General features: G+C 39.1%; 3 protein-coding genes across 49 annotated transcripts in view; 2 read left to right on the top strand and 1 right to left on the bottom strand.

Moving 5' to 3' along the window:
• The window catches only part of LOC121628724 (NACHT, LRR and PYD domains-containing protein 12-like), a 2,607,341-nt gene that overhangs the window by 485,962 nt on the left and 2,095,241 nt on the right, over positions 1-26,138 (top strand). The gene's annotated exons all lie outside the window — the stretch shown is intronic.
• LOC121628726 (NACHT, LRR and PYD domains-containing protein 14-like) overlaps positions 1-26,138 on the bottom strand; it is an 829,387-nt gene that overhangs the window by 74,663 nt on the left and 728,586 nt on the right. For 3 of the 45 annotated variants that reach the window (XR_006008232.1, XR_006008231.1, XR_006008233.1), the window contains exon 11: positions 5,856-5,975. The exons of the other annotated variants lie outside the window; for them this stretch is intronic. The gene's annotated coding sequence lies outside the window, so the exon portion shown is untranslated. The remainder of the gene's footprint in view (positions 1-5,855; positions 5,976-26,138) is intronic. 45 annotated transcript variants of the gene reach the window in all.
• The window catches only part of LOC121628733 (protein NLRC3-like), a 35,748-nt gene continuing 35,128 nt past the window's right edge, over positions 25,519-26,138 (top strand). Inside the window, exon 1 of one of the 3 annotated variants that reach the window (XR_006008235.1) lies at positions 25,519-25,656. Coding sequence is in view for 2 of the 3 variants with exons in the window: in XM_041968031.1 (XP_041823965.1) it covers positions 25,632-25,656 (25 nt within the window). In the remaining variant the exon portion in view is untranslated. The remainder of the gene's footprint in view (positions 25,657-26,138) is intronic. The other 2 variants (XM_041968031.1, XM_041968032.1) reach the window with 2 other exon arrangements.

The following is a 26,138-nucleotide window of genomic DNA, read 5'->3' as shown; positions in this document are numbered from 1 at the left end:
GTGATGAAACTGATGGTTCTTTGATTTTAGCTGCTACAGAAACACTTTTTTTCCTCTGACTGATTAAAGACCAGTTCATCTGCCTGCAGGTTGATGTTAAAACAAACTCAACATTTCTGGCAGAAATATCTGACATTTCCTCTGATTATGTTCAGTTTATATGGAGACATCACTGCTGCAAGATCTCAGCATATATAACCTACAAAGACATTTTAACCTTGTTTTACACATTCAGTCTTGTTAGAATAAAGAATTAAATACAAAAAACTTTGGTAATGACAAACAGAAAGTATATTAATAAGGCAGTGACTCAATAAACTCTGTTAATACTCTGGGGGTGAGATGATATATATATATATATATATATATATATATATATATGGTGCAAATAGCAACAAAAAAACAATACAATTATTATTATAGTTATTATTATTATTATTATTATTATTATTATTATTATTATTATTATTATTATTTTGTAATAAACTAAACAAAATTGTTTTTTTTTTTCATGTTTTAAGATTCTGATCATCCTGATTGATGAACTCAGCAGCTCCAGTAGTCCTGAACAACCTTCATGTGTCAGTGATGTTGTATTTTCTGTCTGATTTTTATTTGAGCTTGGTCCACTGTTGTGGAGAAATCCATCGGCCTCCTCAAAAACTGGTGGAGGTGTTTGGATAATTCGGGGGGGCAGACTGCTGTACCATTCCAAAAAGGTGTGCAGAATAATCATGGTGTGTGGTGTCCCGCACATTGTCGCACTGAAGAATGCCATTCCTCTTCCACCTGGAAGCACAGCCCCCTCCCCAACATGAAGAGTTTCAGCGGGTGTTACGGCCCCTGCTTGTTGCAGGCAGCTGTGGCCGTTTATGCGCTGATTAGGGACTGCAGAGCGCTGCCCGGAGTGGCCAAGGCCAGCGACTCTGCCCCCGCCCCGTTTTGACTGGCATCCCTCTGGACCAGTCAGGCTGCAGCCCGAAGGAAAGCTGAGGCTGAAAAGGCTGCAGCCGAGGCAGGTCTGGAGGGGGAGAAACCAGAATGGCTCCGGCCTCTCTCCCCCTCATGTTGTGCACCGGGTGTGTGTGTGTCGCGACCACCTCCTTTCCACAATGGGTGCTTAAGTGTTTAGTTGAGTTAAGTTTACTTTGTGTTTGTGTTAGAGCTGGGCTAGGTTAGCGTTTTATTGTGTTGTGACGACGGTCACTTTATGGGCCTGTTGCTTTTGTTTGGTTTTAGTTTCCTCACCGAGTTGCGGTTGTGTCTGTGTGTGCACTCGGTGAGTGTTTGGTATAGGTTTTGGTTTGTTTCTTTCTGCAGGTCCGCTAACCCCAGCTCATCTTTTGTTTTACAGGTTGTCCATCACTTATCACGGGAATTGTAAATAAATGTGCTTTTATTTTGAAATACCATCTGTCCTCTCCGTGTTTTTTTGTTACGCCCGTCCCTACCCCTTAAGTCGGGTCGTAACAAGTGGGGGCTCGTCCGGGAGTTTTCTTCTATTGTCACCTCGAAGGTTCACCCGTGGTTTGCGCGGTGAGGATGGTTTAGCCATTTATTTTGCATTTCTCTTCTTGTGGTTGTGTGAATGGGAGCTATTATTGTGAAGGGCTTCCATCCGGCTACTTCCGGTGGAGGCCGGCGGGAAGGTCTCCTGCCGTGTGGTGAGTTCTCTCCGTGTTGGGGGTTGGCATCCGGCAGCTGATGGCTCCATTGGGAGAGTGTGTGTGTGGGAAAGGAGATGGTGTGGACTGAACTCTTGAGTTGCGGCTTTCGAAAGGGCGCTCTGGCCTAGGGGCGACCCGTTGTACGGCGGAGGACGTACCTCCCGAAGGTCGGGAGGGTGACGCAGGAACATGCCTGTAGTCCTCCCCTATTGCGCCGTCGTTTGTTCTGACACCCTAGTGGGGGCAATGAATGTGGGCGGTTGCATATGGGAAGCTGAATACGTTCAGACACCTCTCCCCGTTTGCTGCCTTTTAGTGTTTGGTGCCTGTTCTCCGAAGCGTGGAGGCGAACTCACCATCGGCCTTTTTTTTCAATAGCTGGATGGTTTGCCTTTGTTTGTGTGTGCACATTTCGGTGGTGGCTGTGTGAAACCCCACCGTTTTGTCACTTGTGTGTGTATGTCGTGTACGCTGCGGCGGTGGCCGTGTGAAAGCCCCACCGCTCCGTCACGTTGTGTGTCTAGTGTGTACGTTGCGGGGGTGGCTGTGTGATCCCCTACCGTGACGTCACCTGTCAAGTGTGTGTTGTGCGTTGCGACAGTGGCTGTGTGATACCCTGCCGTTTCGTCACGTGTGTGTGTGCTTTGCGCACTGTCAGTGTGTCCTGTGTTCCTTCCATTGCGGTAGTGGCTGTGTGGTACCCTACCTTTTTGAGTGTGTGTGTGGGAACAAGCAGGGCCTTTTTTTTGTGTGTAGTTTCAAAATCCTTTTGGGGAGAGATTTTGAAACTTTTAGGAGGGGTGTGTTACGGCCCCTGCTTGTTGCAGGCAGCTGTGGCCGTTTATGCGCTGATTAGGGACTGCAGAGCGCTGCCCGGAGTGGCCAAGGCCAGCGACTCTGCCCCCGCCCCGTTTTGACTGGCATCCCTCTGGACCAGTCAGGCTGCAGCCCGAAGGAAAGCTGAGGCTGAAAAGGCTGCAGCCGAGGCAGGTCTGGAGGGGGAGAAACCAGAATGGCTCCGGCCTCTCTCCCCCTCATGTTGTGCACCGGGTGTGTGTGTGTCGCGACCACCTCCTTTCCACAATGGGTGCTTAAGTGTTTAGTTGAGTTAAGTTTACTTTGTGTTTGTGTTAGAGCTGGGCTAGGTTAGCGTTTTATTGTGTTGTGACGACGGTCACTTTATGGGCCTGTTGCTTTTGTTTGGTTTTAGTTTCCTCACCGAGTTGCGGTTGTGTCTGTGTGTGCACTCGGTGAGTGTTTGGTATAGGTTTTGGTTTGTTTCTTTCTGCAGGTCCGCTAACCCCAGCTCATCTTTTGTTTTACAGGTTGTCCATCACTTATCACGGGAATTGTAAATAAATGTGCTTTTATTTTGAAATACCATCTGTCCTCTCCGTGTTTTTTTGTTACGCCCGTCCCTACCCCTTAAGTCGGGTCGTAACAAGTGGGGGCTCGTCCGGGAGTTTTCTTCTATTGTCACCTCGAAGGTTCACCCGTGGTTTGCGCGGTGAGGATGGTTTAGCCATTTATTTTGCATTTCTCTTCTTGTGGTTGTGTGAATGGGAGCTATTATTGTGAAGGGCTTCCATCCGGCTACTTCCGGTGGAGGCCGGCGGGAAGGTCTCCTGCCGTGTGGTGAGTTCTCTCCGTGTTGGGGGTTGGCATCCGGCAGCTGATGGCTCCATTGGGAGAGTGTGTGTGTGGGAAAGGAGATGGTGTGGACTGAACTCTTGAGTTGCGGCTTTCGAAAGGGCGCTCTGGCCTAGGGGCGACCCGTTGTACGGCGGAGGACGTACCTCCCGAAGGTCGGGAGGGTGACGCAGGAACATGCCTGTAGTCCTCCCCTATTGCGCCGTCGTTTGTTCTGACACCCTAGTGGGGGCAATGAATGTGGGCGGTTGCATATGGGAAGCTGAATACGTTCAGACACCTCTCCCCGTTTGCTGCCTTTTAGTGTTTGGTGCCTGTTCTCCGAAGCGTGGAGGCGAACTCACCATCGGCCTTTTTTTTCAATAGCTGGATGGTTTGCCTTTGTTTGTGTGTGCACATTTCGGTGGTGGCTGTGTGAAACCCCACCGTTTTGTCACTTGTGTGTGTATGTCGTGTACGCTGCGGCGGTGGCCGTGTGAAAGCCCCACCGCTCCGTCACGTTGTGTGTCTAGTGTGTACGTTGCGGGGGTGGCTGTGTGATCCCCTACCGTGACGTCACCTGTCAAGTGTGTGTTGTGCGTTGCGACAGTGGCTGTGTGATACCCTGCCGTTTCGTCACGTGTGTGTGTGCTTTGCGCACTGTCAGTGTGTCCTGTGTTCCTTCCATTGCGGTAGTGGCTGTGTGGTACCCTACCTTTTTGAGTGTGTGTGTGGGAACAAGCAGGGCCTTTTTTTTGTGTGTAGTTTCAAAATCCTTTTGGGGAGAGATTTTGAAACTTTTAGGAGGGGTGTGTTACGGCCCCTGCTTGTTGCAGGCAGCTGTGGCCGTTTATGCGCTGATTAGGGACTGCAGAGCGCTGCCCGGAGTGGCCAAGGCCAGCGACTCTGCCCCCGCCCCGTTTTGACTGGCATCCCTCTGGACCAGTCAGGCTGCAGCCCGAAGGAAAGCTGAGGCTGAAAAGGCTGCAGCCGAGGCAGGTCTGGAGGGGGAGAAACCAGAATGGCTCCGGCCTCTCTCCCCCTCATGTTGTGCACCGGGTGTGTGTGTGTCGCGACCACCTCCTTTCCACAATGGGTGCTTAAGTGTTTAGTTGAGTTAAGTTTACTTTGTGTTTGTGTTAGAGCTGGGCTAGGTTAGCGTTTTATTGTGTTGTGACGACGGTCACTTTATGGGCCTGTTGCTTTTGTTTGGTTTTAGTTTCCTCACCGAGTTGCGGTTGTGTCTGTGTGTGCACTCGGTGAGTGTTTGGTATAGGTTTTGGTTTGTTTCTTTCTGCAGGTCCGCTAACCCCAGCTCATCTTTTGTTTTACAGGTTGTCCATCACTTTTCACGGGAATTGTAAATAAATGTGCTTTTATTTTGAAATACCATCTGTCCTCTCCGTGTTTTTTTGTTACGCCCGTCCCTACCCCTTAAGTCGGGTCGTAACAGCGGGGAGCAAGACTGCATGAAGGTGTCATGCAGTTCTTTAAATGAGCTAAAGATTTCAGATAAAACGCCACACATCACTTCATGGATTTGTTGCAGTTCATCCTGGACTTCCTTCACCGCACTGATTGTGTCTCTTTGTGTTTGCAGGACGGCGTTCGTCAGCACCCGACTACTTCCAGGTGCACCATGCTCCCAGGAAACTCTTGTGCTCAGGCAGCCGTCCCTGCAGCCTCTCGTTTATTTGTGATTCCACTACTCTGACCCCAAAATAAAATGTTTTGCGAGGCTCCACCTCACCAACAAACACCTCAACTTCAGTGTCTGTGAAATTGTGTTTTCTTGTCTTCTTGGTGGACATGATGAAGCTTAAAACACCACAGATCAGCTGGTTTATTTATATACATGAGGTGTTCTGCATTTACCATTTATGGCAGAATGTGGGTGAGTAAGGGGGGTGTATGAGCCAATTTCACCTGCACAAACTTTCAGGACGAGTATGATCTGTAAAGCAAATTTCCACCTGCACCTCCTAAACTGCTCATTCTCGGAGAAAATGATCAGAATAAAAGATGGTGGTGTGTGGACAGAGAGTCTCTTCTGTCCACATGAACTCAGCTTTTCTGTGTCCACAGGTCAACACAGGTTGATGGAGACTGTCCTCCTCTATAAATGTGACCATGTGGTGGCAGATAACGCTATCTGTTCAGTTAGACACCAGATTGTGTACCATCATCTCATTTGTTCCCATGGCAACAAGATATTGTGATCATATGGAACCATGGCTGTTATAGAAATCTTATGAAAAGATTTATTTTCATTCATTGGTTTCAGTTCAAGTTAACATGTGAGACTTTGTATTGATGTTTTATATTTTTTCCTAATGTTATTTGCTGCTGTCTGATATAGTTTGATTTTATGTGAAGATCTTTGGTTGTTTTTAAATGTGATGTATAAATAAACGTGACCTTAACTGTGAACCTGGACTGAACCTTGTTAACAGGACTTTTCACTGGTTTACACAGAAATGTTGAATTCAAGGATCAACAGATCTAGAGACTTCAGGGAGATCAGCAAACATCCTGAAACCTCTGTTTCACTTCTCTTACCGTGAGTCTGAAGGTCCAGGTCCAGCACTGAAGTCTGGAGGATTTGGCATGGACCGGTCACTCTTCATAGACAGACAGTCCAGTTCTGGAGTCTCTGTTCTCCATCTGTAGTTCTGACCTCTGCAAACACAAACATGTTGTCATTCATATCACATCAATCAGTGAGAAATTCACTCATGAAAACCACTGAAGAAGCTCTGAACACACAAACTGCTGCAGAGAATCAGAAGCTTTCATGTTTGGATCAGTCCTCTTAGACCAGATTCCAGCTTTTCTAGCTGACTGACATCAGAGGACACGTTTCCTCTGCAGGAAATTTCCACACAGACCAGGAACTCTGGAGGGTTCTGCTTCTGACCCTCTTACCTGTGTAGAACTGATCTGTGGTATTGATTGGACCTGATCAGGATGGAACTCAGATTAAACTGATTACATACTGATGGAGGCCTAGACTGAATGAAGAGTGGAACCAGCGAAGGTGAGAAGAAACCACAACATCTGAAACACTTTTCATACAGGAGATCAGGAACATTCATGGTTCTGAATTCTGAAAAGTTCCTCATGGATTCATCTCAATCTGATCCAACAGTGAGACCTGCAGAACATTTACTATTAATAACATATACTGTACATTTATTTATAAAAGCCTGGAACCTGCTACCTTATCTAGACTTCATTCAAATCTGGATTCACTCCACCGATGCAGATATTCTGGTCTTGTGTGGAACTTGGCTAAATAAAGAAATCTCTGACAAGGTCCTTTGCCGTCAGCTCCGCCCCTTTTACATGAACTAAAACAGATTTTAGAACCTGGATAACTGATCAGGTTTGAACACTTTCATTTCCAGCTCCAGTGTTCACTTCCTGCATTAAGTTGCCATGGCAACAGACTAAGCTAAGAAGCTAACCCCCTTCATGAGCAGTTCATTTACTTTGTGTCTGATGGTTCTGGTCCAGTCCTGAGGTCTGGGTCCGCCATCACAGACAGACAGCTGGATCCTGCAGATGCTCTGTCCTCGTCTTCCTGAGAGGTAAAGTAGAAACACTCAGAACCAAAGAATGAAAACAAACATGGCTGTTCAGGTCTAACACCCAAACAAAAACCAGTTCCAGACCTCCTGCTTTTCTTTCTGTTTCTTCTGGCTTCCTGTCAGAAATGAGACATCAGTCTGACACCTCAGAGTGTCAGACTGAGTTTGTGATGACAGAGAAACATCTGGGTTTAATAATGTGAATAAAAATGTTCAGTTAATAATGTAAAAAAAGCATTAAAATTACAAATACTTTAAAAATACTTAAAGCCAAGTTCTCCAGTGCAGTACCCCAAAACAGAAACAACTACTGCAGGAAGGTTGTTGGTTCTAATCTCAGCTTCTGTGTGGTGTTTCCATGTTCTTCAAGTGCATGTGTGGGTTTTCCAGGTTTTCCAGTTTCCTCTCACAGTACAAAAACATGATGTTAGATAACCTGGTGATTCTGCAAACTTAGGGTGGGGTGGGGGGGTTAGGTAACAGTGGTGAAAGTGGTTCCCTTGTGGGCGGCTAACGGTAAACAAAAAACAAAATGCTGCCGGAAACAGAACGGATCAAATGTGACGTTTGGAAAATTGGATGTAGTAAATTAATAAACACACAGCACTCAAACAAACCTATCAGAAAGGTTATGCAAAATAAGGTAAAATATACCCTGAAAGTAGACTTTTCAGAGCTCCCCCTGAGTGTCTCAGGTGAGTTTTTTGGGAGGACTTTAGCTTTCTTTAGCTTTTTGAACCATGACATTCAAACAGTGGACATAGAGGTATATATAGTACATCTCACTTTCTGGAACGGAAATCCCGGAGTTTCTCCCAACTCAGGGTTACACATGTGGATAAAATTGTTGGTACCCTTCGGTTAATGAAAGAAAAACTCACAATGGTCACAGAAATAACTTAAATCTGACTAAATTCTATTAAATTTAACCAGTGAAAGTCAGACATTGCTTTACAACCATGCTTCAACAGAATTTAAAAAAAAAAACCTCATGAATCAGGCCTGGACAAAAATGATGGTACCCCTAGAAAGACTGGAAATAATGTGACCAAAGGGACATGTTAATCCAAGGTGTGTCCACTAATTAGCATCACAGGTGTCTACAATCTTGTAATCATCAGTGGACCTATAAATAGGGCTACAGGTAGTAACTGTGCTGTTTGGTGACATGGTGTGTACCAAGCTCAACATGGATCAGAGGAAGCAAAGGAAAGAGTTGTCTCAGGAGATTAGAAAGAAAATTATAGACAAGCATGTTAAAGGTAAAGGAATAAGACCATCTCCAAGCAGCTTGATGTTCCTGTGAATACAGTTGCACATAGGCTGCAGGAGGAAAATTGATGACAAATCAAAGAGACGGATAATACGAATGGTAACAAAAGAGCCCAGAAAATCTTCTAAAGAGATTAAAGGTGAACTTCAAGCTCAAGGAACATCAGTGTCAGATTGCACCATCCATCGTTGTTTGAGCCAAAGTGGACTTAATGGGAGACGACCAAGGAGGACACCATTGTTGAAAACAAATCATAAAAAAGCCAGATTGGAATTTGCCAAACTACATGTTGACAAGCCACAAAGCTTCTGGGAGAATGTCCTATGGACAGATGAGACAAAAATGGAACTTTTTTGCCAAGGCGCATCAGCTCTATCTTTACAGATGGAAAAATGAAGCATATCATAACAAAAACACTGTTCCTACTGTGAAACATGGAGGAGGCTCGGTATGTTCTGGGGCTGCTTTGCTGCATCTGACACAGGGTGTCTTGAATCTGTGCAGGTACAATAAAATCTCAAGACTATCAAGGGATTCTAGAGAGAAATGTGTAGGCCAGTGTCAGAAAGCTTGGTCTCAGTCGCAGGTCATGGGTCTTGCAACAGGACAATTTCCCAAAACACAGCTAAAATCACCTAAGAATGGCTAAGAGGAAAACATTGGACTATTCTAAAGTGGTCTTCTATGAGCCCTGACCTAAATCCTATTGAGCATCTTTGGAAGGAGCTGAAACATGCCATCTGGAAAAGGCACCCTTCAAACCTGAGACAACTGGAGCAGTTTGCTCATGAGGAGTGGGCGGAAATACCTGCTGAGAGGTGCAGAAGTCTCATTGACAGTTACAGGAATCATTTGATTGCAGGGATTGCCTCAAAAGGTTGTGCAACAAAATATTAAGTTAAGGGTACCATCATTTTTGTCCAGGCCTGTTTCATGAGTTTATTTTTTTTTTTATAATTCTGTTGAAGCATGGTTGAAAAGCAATGTCTGACTTTCATTGGTTAAATTTCATAGAATTTTTATTTATTATTACTTTTGTCAGATTCAAGTTATTTCTGTGACCATTGTAAGTTTTTCTTTCATTAACCGAAGGGTACCAACAATTTTGTCCACGAGTGTATCATGGGGCAGCATGACTCAGTGGGCAGAGTGGTCGTTTTGTAGCCCGAGGGTTTGCTGGTTCGATCCCGGCCCGTCGACCTCATGTCGAGGTGTCCCAGAGCAAGACACTGAACCCCAAATTGCTCCTGATGGGTTGTGGTTGAGCACCTTGCATGGCAGCTTCCGCCATTAGTGTGTGAAAGTGTGAAAGTGACATACATGTAAAGTGCTTTGGGTATAAGTACAGACTGTTCAGGTGTGCATCTCAAAAACTAGAAGAGCTATGTTGTATAAGTTTTGTGTGTGTATTTTGAAACATGTGATGAACATATTTCAGATTTTGTCTGTATTTTTAATACTTAGTGTAAGACAGTCTTGTTGCAGAGCTCCACCGTGAAGTCGGTTCCTGTGAGCATGTAAATAATATAGACCCACACTTGAATGTATTTTACAGGGAAAGAGCATCTATGTGGTTGATCTGTATGTTGTTCGAACATGGCGACACCCAACTGCATGTGACCCACTTTCAAGTTTACCTGTAAGTGTACAATGCTATGCTGCTTTCAGCAAGACAGCTTCTAAAGCATTTTGACCATTTACTAAACTTTTCCTTTCCTTTGCATCCAAATGATGCTTACCTCAGAGAAGCTATTGTTATTCCAGTGTGGAAATCTGGTCATCACATGTTGTCTGTACATCACAGAGACTGTGATGAATCTATAAATGTTCCTGAAAATTATTAGTCACACTGTACTATAAATGTTGTTCTACCCACATCTCGAGTTTAAATGTCACTAACTGCAATTATAGGTTATGAAGCAGCCCAGAGAGAGTCTTTCTGGATTCCAGATGTGCATATGCACAGTTTGGATTTGGTGATCAGGAAATGAGAGAACTGTTGAGGTCACCAATACAAACTTATATTTTAGTTCTCAGTCGTTCAGGTTCCGAAGTTGTTGAATGCTGTTCCGAAAAGCTTTTGTTGTTTTTTTGTTTCACCCCACAGACTATTTGATCTATGTATCTATCTATGTATAATCTATGTTAAATGACCTTTTTATGGTGCAAGCTAATACATCTTTGTACAACAAATATTTTTTGTCCTGTTACAGTTTAATGTAACAAACATGTTACAGCTACTAAACCTGGAACTGTGTAAAGGAACTGGCACCACTAAAACGGCTACGGAAATGGTGTGTGTGTGTTTGTGTGTGGTTGCATGAGCATGTTTCTCCCTGACTGCAGTGCTTCTGTTGTGTTTGCATTGTGCATGCAGGTCAATATTTATTGTTTTTGATAATTACTTGGTTCTTAATGCAGCTTTATCTAATCTACGACTTACGTATTTCTTAAATGCTAGAATTTTCCAGAACACAAATATGGGAAATGACAGCTGCATCTTTATGCTCCTGGTAAAACACATTACTAGTCTGGTTAAATCTTGCTGACTGTAATATAAGTTTTTTTTTTTTTTTTGTTTTCCAGACAAATAACACGATGTTGTAACGCCTATGCAATGTATGTTAAAAAATCCTGTTATTTGTATGAATAGAAGAAGAAGAAGAAAAAAAAAAAACTTCAATAAGACAAGAAAACAAAATAAAAATCTTCCAGCTGAAATGGGGGAGAAGAAGGTGGCAGAGGCAGCAGAGAGCTTAAAAAAAACTCTGGCAACATCTAACATCTAAGAACATTGAGGATGTGGATGTTTTTGGAGGAGGTGGCAGATTGCCAGGGTTATCTATTGTGTAAACAATAAAGGACTTAAAGACACAAGAATGTTTATTTTTGTATTTTATACAATTAAGTATTGAATGATTCCCTGTTTATACCATGATGTAAACTAAAGGTGAGTTGATGTGTTTCACAGACACAGCACAGCTATAAATAGAAACAAAATAAATTGTGTTTCAGTAGGTGAAGAAAACATGGAAAGGATTCAAAGTAGAGCTGCACAATTAATTGGATTTTGATCGTGATCACGATTTTTGTGGCCACAATTAAATGAGCCTGATTGTCAACGATATTGATATTCCAAAATGCAAGCTCTGCTGCTCTGATCACATATTCTCAACCAGTAGTCTGCCAACCACCAGGGGACGAACGCAAGACCAAAGCTTATGACAAGCCGTTTGAGCATTTATTCCATATTCTTGATATCAAACATCAGTTTCCTTTACTAGTTTGCATTATGCACAAACTAGTTAACATGTGCTCACATTTTATGGGCATTTTTAATAGACTAGTGGAACTCAAAATCTGACAAGTAACTTATTTTTCAACAACTAGTGACACTTTGTTCAACTAGTTACAACAGAAGCTGTACTAGTAAAACAAAGCTCCATACAAGCTCCTTAAAAAAACAAACTAGTTGCCTTTTTGTTGCACTAGTGGCCCCATGAGCTGAACTATTTACTTTGTGTGCCATACTTGATAACTAGTGAGATACAAAAACTCTAACATGTGCACAGGTCAAGAAAAAAAAATGTTTACTTGTTAACTACTAAGTTATAATTTCCTGGGATTGTTAACTAGCATGACAATGCCTACTAGTTAACAAGTAAAGGCATAAGTGCTTATTTGTCAACTAGTAGATTTTAAAATGTTTACTAGTTAACTAGAAAAAGCATATTTAGTCTAGCTAGTTATTTGTTGAGACAAAAAGGCTTAATTGTTAACAAGTAAAATCCAAAATGTCTACTTGTTACACAAGTTAAATAAAAATCTAACACCACTAGTCAACTAGAGAGGTCCAACATGTTTACTAGTTATCTAGTTAAAGCATGGTTTGATCTTACTAGTTATTTGAATGTACCATAAATGTTTACTTGTTGACAAGTAAAGATCTAAACTGTCACTAGTTACACTAGTTGCACTGAATGCTAATCAGGAGGCGGGGAGAGGTGTAAGCAGAATGATCTGATTGGATCTCCGGCTGGAGCTCCACCCAGTGGATATTTAACCCGTTAAAGCCCGACTCATTTTCACTGTGTTTGCAGAGGAAAGCCTGAAGAAACATGTAGAACAAAAAAAAACGTTATTTTATTCAGCACAGCCAAATAAAACATGTTACATGGTTTTTGGCTTTAAAAGGGTCACTGTTGTGTTTTTATTTTTAGCTGTTTTTAAACACTGAAACACAAAGCAGTTTTATTTTTTTCTGATATAAGCAGAAAAAACACAACAGTTCACCATCTGTGAAAGTTTCCCTTTGTTCCTTTTTAACTTGGTCAAAAAAACATATTGTCAATGAAAATACCCAGAAAGGAAATAATGATAGTCTAATTCAAAGTAAGAACACAAATAACAATAATAACATACTACTTACAAAGTTTGTGAAGTAATGATGGCTTGCTGTGCTTCTTTGTTTATAATGTACAACGAAGACCGTGTTTACATCATTAAAATTTCTGATGACAAATCTACAAATTTGCTGCAGAAAAAGCTGTTTTACTGGAGATGTTTATTGGTGTTGTCTTTTAGTAGGACTTTTACTCTGCTACCTGCAGTGTTGCCCCTTAATTCATCATTACCTGAAAACATACTGTATCCACTTACAAACAGTATTAATAGTCTTGAATTAGCCGGTTTGGTCACTTTGAAATGTATTTCAGACTTTATATTTACTTATTAATTTATTCATTAATTTTGTCAAACATAATTAGTAGGAACTGTCATGTGACAATCCAAATCTTTAAACCCCTTTTCTTTAAATAAATTCTTTCCTCATGCTATATATCAAAAACTCAGTTTTACTTACACACATAAAACTTTCTAGTTTTAATTTATTGTCTATGTTCTAGTAGCTTTTGGAAAGGAGCTTGGTCACTTCTCATTCACAATGTGATTAATAACTAAAAAAAAAGGATGGTAACATGTTATGTTTATCTTATTTAACAAGTTTTCTCTGTAAAACTGAATAAACAAAAATTACATTAACATTGACAAAAACAAACAAACAAAACAACAACAACAAAAAAAACAAAAAAAAACAAAACAAAAAACCTTTGACTCTAGCATGTTAACAAAAAATAAAATCTTTGAACCTGACCATCTCTGGTGTTCCGATTTCTGTACTAGAAATATATTAGCAAAGTAATACCATCCGTGCATCCATCCATGCACAGGGATGATTGTGCTATCACTATCCGAGCTATCACTGAGCAAGAGTTCACCCTTAACAGATCACCAGGCAAAGGCAAAGTAATCTCTTATTTACATATGTAAACAACAACAAAAAAACAAACAAACAAACAAAAAAAAAAAACAGCAAAATTCACATAATCAAGTTTTTTTTTATATAGATTTGTATTTTGGTTTTGTGAATACTGTTGATTTTGCATTTTTATACTACCAAAAAAGTTTATTAAACACATGTTTGGTATCCTTTTCTTTACTAACATATTAGCCCCAAAATGTAGAAAATCATCATATCTGAATTAAAAATAAATGTACTACTTATTACAATTAAAATATCCAAGCATAATTTTATTTTGTTTAGGTAAATAGCAAAAATTACTAATATAGAGAGAAATGCAACACTGGTCCATCATATCACTATTAAAAAAAAAAAAAAAAGTTTCATATTTGAACTTTCTTGTGCAGCTGAGAGCAGCCTCAAGGTGACCAATTTTTCTTTTTTCTTTTTCCTTTTTTTTCCCTTATTCTTTGCTGTAAAGATGTCACGCGATCTGATCAGACCGGCCATGATCACAGACCTTTTGCAGGTTCTCAGAAAACTGTTAAATGATTGCGTTTTGACCAATAAAAACACTTGTTACAGCAACTTACGTCATTCATCTGCTGTCCACAAATAACATTAGTAATAGCAGTGAAGTTTTAACATTTTACTAGTTTACAAGTGAAGAATTTACTTTAATTTAAACTAGGATACTAGTAACACTAGTGCAGTTAAAACTGCACAAATTTCCTACGAGCAAACTAGTAAGAACTTTTTCTTGTTAAATTTAACTAGTGCAACTAGTCACACTAGTGCAACTAGTTACACTAGTATGACTAGTAACACTAGTGCAGTTTAAACTACACAAATTTTCTACAAGTAAACTAGTAAGGAAATTCCCTTGTTAAATTGAACTATTGCAACTAGTAACACTAGTGTGACTAGTAGAACTAGTAGAACTAGTAACACTAGTGCAACTAGTTACACTAGTATGACTAGTAACACTAGTGCAGTTTAAACTACACAAATTTTCTACAAGTAAACTAGTAAGGAAATTCCCTTGTTAAATTGAACTATTGCAACTAGTAACACTAGTGTGACTAGTAACACTATAGTGTTACTAGTCACACTATAGTATGACTAGTAACACTATAGTGTTAATAGTCACACTATAGTATGACTAGTAACACCAGTGCAGTTTCACATTTCCTGCACTTGTTCATCAAGAGGTGGGAATAGCGGAGTTCAAGGAAGGAAACCCTTTTTTTTTTTTTTTTTTTCATTACTCGTTGATGCAGCGTTAAAGTTGTTTTGTTTTTTTGTGAACTTCAGCAAGTGTTTTCCTTAAGTTGGAGGCAGACATGGCCGATACCATACTGCATTCCTATGGCCATGGTGTAGACCCCATCCTGCCCTAATCCGTGCCGTTTTTGTGGAGACGTTTTCTATGGTCAATGGGTAGAGTGGTTTCAAGTGTGAATGCAAAAGTTACTGTCCTATCACAACATAGCAATAAATTGAAATTAATTTATTTTTGGTATCTTAATATTTCATTACTGAGTCATTTGCCTATTGCAAGACAACGAGGGAGAACCCATCTTGACATAACAAGGGAGCACATTGAGCTGCTTCTTACTCAAGGTGTGGTCCTGTAATCAAATCAAATCAAATCAAATCAAATCAAAGCTCTATTTATAAAGTGCTTTTCACAGCGAAGGCAACACAAAGTGCTTCACAGATAAAAAAGAAAGCAATTCATGCATATTAAAATAAAACAAACCTTCACACAAATACATACATACATACCATTTAAAAAATAAATTCATGATAGTCTCCCTCACACACTGTCGCTGTGCACACAAACAACAACTGGTGATGATGATGATGATTATTAGGGTCCGAGCCATACGAAGTGTGGAAGGACCCTATTGTTCCTGAAATGTTTATTATTCTTCTAAGAACTTTGAGGCCAAACTTGACCCCCTAAACACCCATGAAAAGTTGTGAAACTTTGCACACACATCAGACTCGGCGAAAATTTCGATATTCTAAGGTCCGCATACACTTCAATGCAAAAGTGGCTCAACAGCGCCACCTAGAGACCAAAAAAATCCCCAAATAAATGGGGTGCCGAAAGTCTACTTCGACGTAGGAACACGAAACTCGGCACACACGTGTAACACCCCGAGTCGAGCAAAAAAGTCAATCTAACACCTGTTGCCATGGCAACGGCGTGTTCGGCCATTTTTTTCCCATTTTTTGCACTTTACACACATCGTATTTGAACGAACTAGTCTGAGGGGAGTGCGAGTTACTCCAAACTCGGTGGGAAGCTTCCTGACAAGTTGGGGACCAAACGCTCCTCAAATCTTTCTAATAGCAGAAAGCGTGTTACCGTGGCAACCGACGGAAAAACGCCTTCTCGCCATGAAACACAGTTTGCTCGTATCTACATAGCAATACATGGGAACTGCACCAAACTTGACAGTATTCATACGTGTCACACCCCAAGTCCAGCCAAGAAGTCAATCGAACACCTGTTGCCATGGCAACGGGGTGCCCGCCATCTTGGATTTCGTTGCCATTTGAACGAACTAGTCTGAGGGGATTCGTGCGACCGACTCCAAACTTGGTGGGGACCTTCCTGCCAAGTTGGGGACCAAACGCTCCTCAAATCTTTCTAATAGCAGAAAGCGTGTTACCGTGGCAACCGACGGAATATGACCTTCTCGCCATGAAACACGGTTTGCACATATCTCTCTAGAAATACATGGGATCTTCATCAAAGTTCACAGTATTCATACAAGTTGGGTCCTTAACGCATTACACCACCTGTTGTCATGGCAACATCGGGCGGCGGGGTCCAGGGCGCTCGGACCCGATGGATGCCGCTTGTGGCTTTAATTATTATTATTATTATTATTACTATTATTATTATTATTATATCACATTATTAGAAAAGGGCCCTTTAAGGTTCTGAAGCACACAGTTTGATCACTGACCAATCAGAATCTGTCCCCCGCCTCTTTAATTTACATAAGATATACACATGAACCATGCTGACCTTAAGATTATGCAAGTTAATTAGGGGCAGCCTATTTCAGTTTGCATGTTAACTATAGGTCCAAATCCTCACTAGTTTCACTAGCTACGGTCTTTTCTTACTGATCTAGCAATATGATAAGGTTTTAAGACGTTACATGCCAACTTATCAAGACAAAAATGCCAACTAGATGACTAACTGAGGTTCACTTTTTATTTTACAAGTTAACAAGTAAGACATAAAGATTTACTTGTTAGCTTGTGAGGCACAAATTGAGTTCCACTTTTGTTATTTCACTCTTTAACAAGTAACACAATTACAATTTTGCTAGTGAACTAGTAAGCTACCAAAACAGTTACTAGTAAGTTTTAGTAAGTCCTTTGTTCAGATACAAGATCATGATTTCATCACACAATATAATCTTGGGCATAAGTGCACGCAGCTTATTCAGTAGTGAGTTGAGTAAAGAGCGGGACAGATCTTTCAAACTCATTCCGACAAGTAGAAGAGTTAAGCTAAATTTAAACATACAATGAAAACTAAACTGAGCAGAACCCAACTCTGGAAATTAAAAGTAAATAACATAAAATACAAATAAATAAATAAATAAATAAAATAAATAAATAAAAATAAATAAATAAAAGTCTGAGCTGATGTTGTGTAAATACATCCAGTTAAAGATCTTGAGGCAAGTCAACATCCTGGGCCGATCATATGCAGTTATCAATATTTTCCTTATTAAAATTGTGCCTAAAACAATCAAAGGATTATTATTTTGTTTTCAGGACAGCAGTTTTTAGCACGGCCTTGACGTGCGCGTTCTCGTGACGGGTTATTTTTCAGCAGAGGTGCCTCCTTTGTCTGTAGCGTTGCACGGTCCCGCGCAGACATGGAGATCAAAAAGAGTGGGCACAGAGTACGACGTGATAATTTGAGCGCGAGGAAATATAGATTTGATGATATTAAAGGTCAATCTGCCAGAAAACACAGAGGAGAAATGTGTCTTTATTTAATTTCCCTGAGAAACTAACAGATCTGCTGAGTTTCACAGTGAAACGGAGGTTTTCTGGTGAGTCACCGCTAAAAGTCAAGAAGCCACGCAGACTGACTGCGTATAATAAATGCGGTTCCTTTTGACTGAGAATCGAAGTTTAGCTCCTTTTTCTCGCCACTCAGAAAACACACTTAGACACACTAATGGGGGAAAGAAATGTTGTATAAACTCACCTTTTTTCACAACCCAGGTTTCCTCTCGTTGCTGCTGCCGACCCAATGGAGTTGATCTGAATACTTTCACTTTCATCGCTCCTCCCTTCTGGTTTACAAGTCATCGCTAATGCACCAGATCACAAAACTCTGAAGACAAGACAAATTTATTTGTACAACAAATTTTCTGTACAAGACAATTCCAAGTGATTTTCATAAAACATTAAAATCATTACAGCAGGGTGCAGGAAGCAATAACAAGTGCGTTGATAAACAAACTTTAAAAGTAATAAAAACAGACAAACAAACAAATAAAATAAAAAATTCTGGTGTGGGAATACAAAACAGTATTAAAACATGATTAAGTTTAAAATTCAGGTTTATATGAAACAGGTGGAGATTTTGACTTGAAGTGAAACAGAAAACTATAGTGAAACTGGGATTCTGCTGTTTTCTTTGATATTAAATTGGGCAAATATCATTCTTCAGTTTAATCATCAGTCAAAACAACGTTGACTTATTGATGTTCTCCATCTTATCTATTACTTTTTTTTAAGCTCTGACGGCAGCGCCGAAGGTCCCGGAGTAACGTGTCTCCTCCTCCTCTCCTGTTTATGTTGCCTCATCATGACCTCAAGGGCGTTTGGTTTTAACATCGGTAGGGACATTAAAGGTGTCTGCAGAGCCCCCGGATGACAAGTTTTTTGTTGTACCTATCATTCATTTTCTTTGCAGAATCATATAATTGAGTGGATAGAAATCTGAACAAGCAGAAGTTTATAATCGCCTACAAGATATTCTATTCAGTGGCAGACATTAACATCATGGCTTTTTGCTTAACGTAATAAGGGTCTGTTTTACTTAATAATTTCTGAGATTTTATGAGATGAAGAGATTTGTTGGCATATTTGCTTCACATCAATACTGTCAACACGTTAGTGCAAACTACTTTTATAAACCGAAATGTTCTTAAATCATTCAGTACAAGAAATCCGCTGTTTTTATTAATAAACTTAATGAAAACTTGAAGGCAAATGTGATCATTAACAGATAGAATTTTAAAGTGATAAACCATCATTACACAGCACATCATCATCCTTATAGCTCCAATGCTTTTGAATAAGAAATAATAAGAATCTTTAATGATCACTTTGGCTAATTGCAACTGCATAGAGTTTGTGATGTTAAAGGAAATATTAATTATTTTCATTTTTTTTTAAATTACCACAGAGTTAAAACTATTATGGTCCCTTTTTACTTTTCTTCTTTTTTTGTGGGGATTTGTGTCAAACTGTCAATCAAACTTTTTTTTCTGTACAATACTAAGTCAAGATAAACACTTCAGTATGTGATATTATGACATCAGGGCTGCCAACTTTTCAATAATCCTTGGAGTGAGATTTGGTGGAACCATCCAAAGTATTGTCATACACAGTGAGACATAAGACTCATTTTGACTAATTTTGTGCAGGTTTAATCATAAAATACTACACTCAGGAGTAACAAAATATTTTGTAAAGGTATATAAATAGGTCTTCAAAGTACCAACAGAAACTTCAAAATAAAACAGCAACCAAATCAATTACAAAAAAGAAGCGATAATAAGACAAGACAGAGGGGATTTTGCAATAATAACAATTTCTCAAGATCTGTGTGCCTCGTCGGACTGGCTTTTGGCCATTTTTGGGGCCTTAATTATCAGCTGATACTTGTGAGAAAGTATGAAAATTAATACAGCATGTGGAAACTAAGTTAACAAGATTATCTGAACCAGCTTATAGCAGTACATACAATAAAATAAAAGTTGATGTCAGTGTTACTGAGATCATTTTGTTTGAACCAGCTGCAGATGATTGATTGTAAACTGAGGAACTTCAGCCTCATCTGGACGTGATGATGGACCTGCTGCTGCTGTGTCTGAAAATGAGGATCATGTGGTTCATAATGTTAATCTTTGCCAATACTGAAGTTACAATGTTAAAGTGGTTCTAAAATGTTCAGTATATATGATTGTTATGCAGTCACAGACAGACAGTTCCCAGTCAGACCGCAGCTTTAATACAAAACATGACTCAGTGACATTTACTGGAGAATACATTTTAACTTATTATTTTAAACATATTTGCTGGAGCAAATTAATTTATTTATCACTTATAAGAATGTCTTTCTGTAAATGTAAATTAATATGAGTAAAGTCTGACTATATGAATTTTATTATGCTAGATTTTTAAAGCAAACCTCCAAATTCATGTAAGAGATCATAAAAAATTTATAATCTGATATTCACTTGGAAGTTTTTTCTAACTTAAATCCATATGAATTTATACATTTGATTAGATTATAAAGTCTTTGTATGTTTCGCTTTTGTTTGATAACACAAAAAAGAGGATTTTTTTAGAAAGTAAATCACAACCATATTATTATTATTATTATTGTTGTTGTTGTTGTTGTTGTTGTTGTTGTTCCATTTACAGTGGCAGCAGTTGTTTGGAAGCAGTCGGGTTAGCAAAGGGAAGCAGATGGAATAGTAATAAATAATGCTGCTCATTTTACGAACATAGTAGGTCTTTATAATAAAACAAAATCTGAGTAATGGGGGGTCTGGGCCCCTGGTGAGCCCTAGCAATGCCCTTGCTCTCACAGTCTCTGTAGGCTTACGTTATTGATCATGAAAGCCTTTTTTAAGGTTCAACAGATAGATCCTGAATAAACTTAGTTGTCAGCAATGTGGCTGATATTTATTACTGCACTTCTGAACAAAACAGGAAGCCTTAGTTTTAATATTGCAGAGAATTCCTGTTGTTTAAACATCAACACAAAAACTTAAATCCAGCAGCAGCAGATGTAAATCACTTCCCCCAAAAGCAGTGACATTGCTACACATAGAGGATCCACCAGCTCCACATTTTCTCCCTTTGATAGTACCTGCCTGCAGCACTAAAGAAGTAAGTAATGTATACTTCTCATATTCACCACCCTTCACTAATATATATTGTGGAATCGTCCTACCAGTATAAGGTAGTATACATTGAAAATGTAATTTAAATACATGGAATTCTCCTACTCGCAGAACACGCTCTACACGCTTGCGTTTTTTGATGGGGTCATTTAAACCATCCACTGAGGATCCTACCTGGGCAAGGTGGGCTACCGCACGAGCGCCCTCAAAAAAAAAAAAAAAAAAAAAAAAAATCCGCAGTTTTAGACTCATTTCCACGTGAAGTTAATGGGCACTGGGGCGCCCCTACTATCGTGTCAACTTGCTGCTGAGAGTCATGTATACATGTTGTGTGTGTGTTAAAAGAAAAGCCAGTTATTGAATATTTATTACTTACTTAAATGATGAAAAATATCCTAAAAATACATGTAAGCATATTTTACCAAAGTAAGAGGTGTAGTATGATCAACATGAGATGCTTTAGTAATTCTGTGAGTTTGGTGACATTACAACATGTTATATTGTAGTTATTGGCCATTTATTAATTATTTTAATGATAAAAAAAAAAAATCCTAAAAATACATGTAAGCTTATTGTACCAAAGTAAGAGGTGTAGTATGATCAATATGAGATGTCTTATTTGTACTGTGAGTTTGGTGGCACTACAACATGTCATATTGTAGTTATTGAATATTGTACTTTCATATTTTTTTCGGTGTTACAGTTTGCAGACGGTCCCTGCATGCCTAGTCGAGCACTGGCAGGTTCTGCATAGAGCCTAATGCAATTCTCCCTGCTCTGAGGATGGCTCATTTTGAGGAAAATACGATTGTAGCTCGCAGTGTACCTTGCTGGGATTGTGGTGTTGTGTCAGTTTTCTAGAAGCAATCTTCCGTTGATAAGTTATTTATCCTGAAAAGCCGAATCTGTGAATATCTTTCTAACTTTACCGAAATCGTGGGTCTATGCTAACTTTATATAATACTCATGTCAATATACATTGACAATTTTGTAAGCTTTATGTGATAGCCCTATAGTTTTTTTTAAAATAATTTGTAGTGTGTTATGCTTAGTTAATAGGATGTTAACAAATGATAATAATTTGTGCATTATTATGGTTTATTTTAATTGGGTAACTGATGCATGTTAAGTGTGATCTAACGTACATATTGTATCTTAATTCTGTAAATATACAGTTCTGTAAATAGGCTATACGATACTTTAATGAGGGTCATTTAAACTGTCGAACCATCCTACCTGCATTATAAATGTAGCATACTTTCATAAGGTAATTTATACTGTTGAGACACCTTCATTAATTTATTCAAATTTCAATTTATCGAACAGCCATGACGTTATTTCTTAAGATCATACCTAAAGGGTGCTTTAGGTACTAATATGTGGAGTAATGATCTTTAAACTAACAAATTAACTTTTCTGATCACACAAAACCTAATTGTATTAAAAATACACACTGTATTCTGTTCTGACAATGTGCCAGAAACTGATCAGAAGGCCTCCAGCCTGTTAACACATGTCGCTCAGTTTCTCTCTGGTCTGGCTGTTCCTCTCGGCGTAAAACTGACATAACGTGCAAATGCAAGGGACAGTATGTGCATATAACAAAGTCAGAATTTTACGAGTGCTATAATGGATTATTTACAGCTGCAGAGGAAGAGGTTCTGTGATCAGAAAAGACATCTTTAGTTTAATCAGTTTGTATCAGATTAAGTTTTTGTGCTTATGTGTAAACAATAGTAATTCCCTGCAATCTTAAAACTAAGGCTACCCGTTTTGTTCAAATGTGCAATAATAAATATGGTTCTGAAATAAGTAAATAAATAATAAATAATTGCATACATTCAGCTTGGAGGAAAATGTCTATGAGATCACATCAATTCAACAGGCCAGTGTTCAGTCAGGTTAAGATAACCAGCAGAGTAGATCATTACTTAAACCAGATGTCTGTAAACTACTCAGCACTGGGAATAAAACAGCCATCGGAGCTTAAAGAAAAAATAATTGAAAAATGTTTAATAGAAAAGATTAATAATAATGTCAAAAGTCTAATTTTTTTGACTAATGATTAAACTGAATAAAGGTATATGCTCCATGTAACATCAAAGAAAACAGCAGAATCCCAGTTTCCCTATAGTAGATGTGTTTTACTGAATAAACATTTTATAAGGTGAAATCTAAATGAACTCAGACAAAGAGAAACTAAGGAAGGTGTAGATAATTTTACTATAAATATCTTTGATGTCCTGTGGCGGACGAAACATGTGAGGAGACGGGATGTACAGATAGAAGAAGATAGAAAAAAGAAGAGGACAGAGAAGATGGAGGACAGAGACAAAAGAACATGAAAGATGGAATGGTTTAATTAAAATATAAGTTGCTCACAGATAAATTTTTAAGATAAATTTTGGGTTTTATGTTAGTCCCTTGGGATGTATGACTGATAACAGTCTCTGTTGCTCTGTGTGTTTAGCTTGTCATAAAGGAGGTATGAAAGCATGGAAACTAATTTTTTAGTCAGTGTTTTTGTAATCTGGTGTATTAGTCCAGCAAATTAGGCTTTTATTGTCTGTATTTTCACAATGAAAACTAAAGGGAATGAACGTAGTGAACAGTTGCTTCATTTATCCAGTTAACTCCACATCAAAAAGAGGTGGACTGGTCTTAAATATAAAACTCCTGGGCTGAAAATTGGTTCCACTCCAGCCCTACACTCCATCAAATGAGTCCCTGCCCCTAGTGGTTACTTGTATATTGCAGCTTGTGTAACATTAATTTCTGAGGGCATACAAACATCACTTCAAACAAACACAAAAGACATGAGACAGCCATGATAGCACATACACATAATTTACCCTTTAAAGCTCCACCAGAGAAAAAATGGGGAGATAAGTCTAATTTTTTAGATCTAAAGTCTTTATTTGGCCGTTTAACAAAATATTTAAAAATTATTAAACCATTTTGTTCATTACCATGTAATATGTCAAAATTACTGTAGCGCATTATTGCATTATTATTGTATCCACCAGGGGACAGAAGATCATTATCAGATTGTGTTCAACAGGGTTTTGACCCAAGTTTTTTCCATAAAATGATACAAAAGGTCTCAGAAACTGTATATCATATGATACAGTATTATAGGGTTAAAAGTTAGCATATCCTTAGCCAAATCCAGGGATACCAGCTGAGTGAGAAAAAGCAAATCACAAGTTAATGACAATAACAATGTCATATATTTATACATGTAGAACAAAAAGAAATTGAGGGAAGGGAATGCATCCACAAGAGCCCTGAAAATTGACCGAATCGTGCAGGTAAATGACACAGAAAATGGATCTGTCTTTTATGTAGAACATAAATGGGCCTTAAGGGTCATCTAAGCCAGACCCAAATATAAGTTTTATCAAAAAGGAAAGTTTTAAGCCAAATCCTAAAGGTGGAGAAGGCGTCTGCTTCCTGAATCCAAACTGGGATCTGCTTCCAGAGAAAGGATCCTGATAATTAACGGTTCTGCCTCCTATTTGACTTTATTAAGCTCCAGCAACCACAAGTTAACCTGCAGTCTGAGAGTGAAGTGCTCTGCTGGGAAAATATGTAACTAAGAAATCTTTAATATACAATGGAGCTTGATCACCAACAGCTTCATAAATAAGTAGAAAAATTTCAGATAATATCCCAGATTTATGATCTCTGCTGCTATTTCAAACCAGAACATTTGCTGCAGCATTGTGGATCAGCTGGAGGCTTTTCAGTGTTTCTAGACAGAACAAAAAATAAGGAATTGCAGCGGTCCCGTCTGCTAGTTTTTCTGAATCATTCTGAGACAGGATGTTCCTCAGTTTGCCATCTTACAGAGGAAATGGAAGTTCATCCCTACAGCTTCAGTGCACACATTTACAGAAGATGAAAGACTATTTGTACAACACATATAGTTACACACAAAGGTTAGAAGTTAACAATATTATGAAATACAAAGGAGTGTATTTGAGGACAGAGAGCACACAAATCAAACTAGGAAATCCTCATTAAAACACAGCTGTTCAGCAGAAGCCAATCGGCTGCAGGAACTCAGTAAGCCAAACCTCTACAGAATGGACAGCCAATCACAGTGAGAGAAGTAGACAAAGATATTTTAGAAAAAAGAGAGGACTCACTCAAACATGGAAAAAACGAAAAAGTAGGTAAATATAACAAAGATTGTTGCATGAATGGAGAAGGTCTAAAATGAGAGGTACTATCAGCAGATCTGTGTGAGTTAACAAACACACACAACCATATCACATACTGCACACACATATATATATATATGTGTGTACAGTATGTGATATGTATATGGATATATATACTTTACACTTGACATCCTGTAACAGGAGGAGCCTTTCTTATCAGGTATTTCAGGTATATCCCGACAGTACAGAGCAGTAAAAAAATCAGAGCAGCCATTTAGTTCATAGTCCATTTCAAATCAGCCGAGGAGTCATTAAAAGTAACATGAGACTGCTGGTGAGTTGTTACATTATCTTTATGTAAGTGTTTGTGATGTGATTTTTCTGTGCTTTGTTCAGTTAGATGAGTTCTGGTGAAACATGCCAGGACTTGCTGTTGGTAAAGGAATGTCAGGAGCAGAAGTATTTATGTAGAATGAAAGTTGAGAAATGAGATCATATGAGCAGAAACAGAAAGATAAGATGTCTCTGTTTCATGCACAATTTACCCGAGCACGAGTCAACACCAGTATACAGCATACAGTTAGTATTGTGGATTCAGCTTTGGTCTCCTCTGTCAGTCTTGGGTGTGACTCCATATTTGTCATGAATCTTGGCTCTAAGCTCAATGTACCAGTTAATAATTTATCTCTCAGACTGACTGATGCCCAGAACATGAGTGAGTGTGTGGAAAAAGATGAAGACAGAGCAGGGTCTACAGGATCCAGCTGTCCATCTCTAAGGAGTCACCTGTCCATGCACACACCTCCAGTCTTTCGTAATGATCCTGGACCCCCACACCACAAGTAAGAGACTTTTCCTCCTGTAAACTAAATATAATTATTTCACTTAGAAGATGCTGCTGCCACAATTTAATCTGCTTCATTACACACATACACAGAATATATATACAGTATATATATATATATATGTATATTTATGTGTGTGTGTGTGTGTGTGTGTGTGTGTGTGTGTAGTGTGTGCATACAGTGGGGCAAAACAAGTATTTAATCAGCCACCAATTGTGCAAGTTCTCCCACTTAAAAAGATAAGAGAGGCCTGTAATTTTCATCATAGGTATACACTACCTTGCAAAAGTTTGGGGTCACTTTGCCATGGGATGCAATAGGGAAGTTGAGTGTACCTCAACTGTAAGAGACAATGAGGGGGAAAAAAAATCCAGAAAATCACGTTGTCTGATTTTTAATGAATTTATTTGCAAATTATGGTATAAAATAAGTATTTGGTAAATAACAAAAGTTCATCTCATCTGGTTTGGATCAGCTTC

The sequence above is a fragment of the Melanotaenia boesemani genome, chromosome 18 (assembly GCF_017639745.1).
Source record: "Melanotaenia boesemani isolate fMelBoe1 chromosome 18, fMelBoe1.pri, whole genome shotgun sequence".
Lineage (NCBI taxonomy): Eukaryota > Metazoa > Chordata > Actinopteri > Atheriniformes > Melanotaeniidae > Melanotaenia > Melanotaenia boesemani.
The sequence above is the reverse complement of the archived record's forward strand: the minus strand, read 5'-3'. Positions and strand labels throughout refer to the sequence as shown.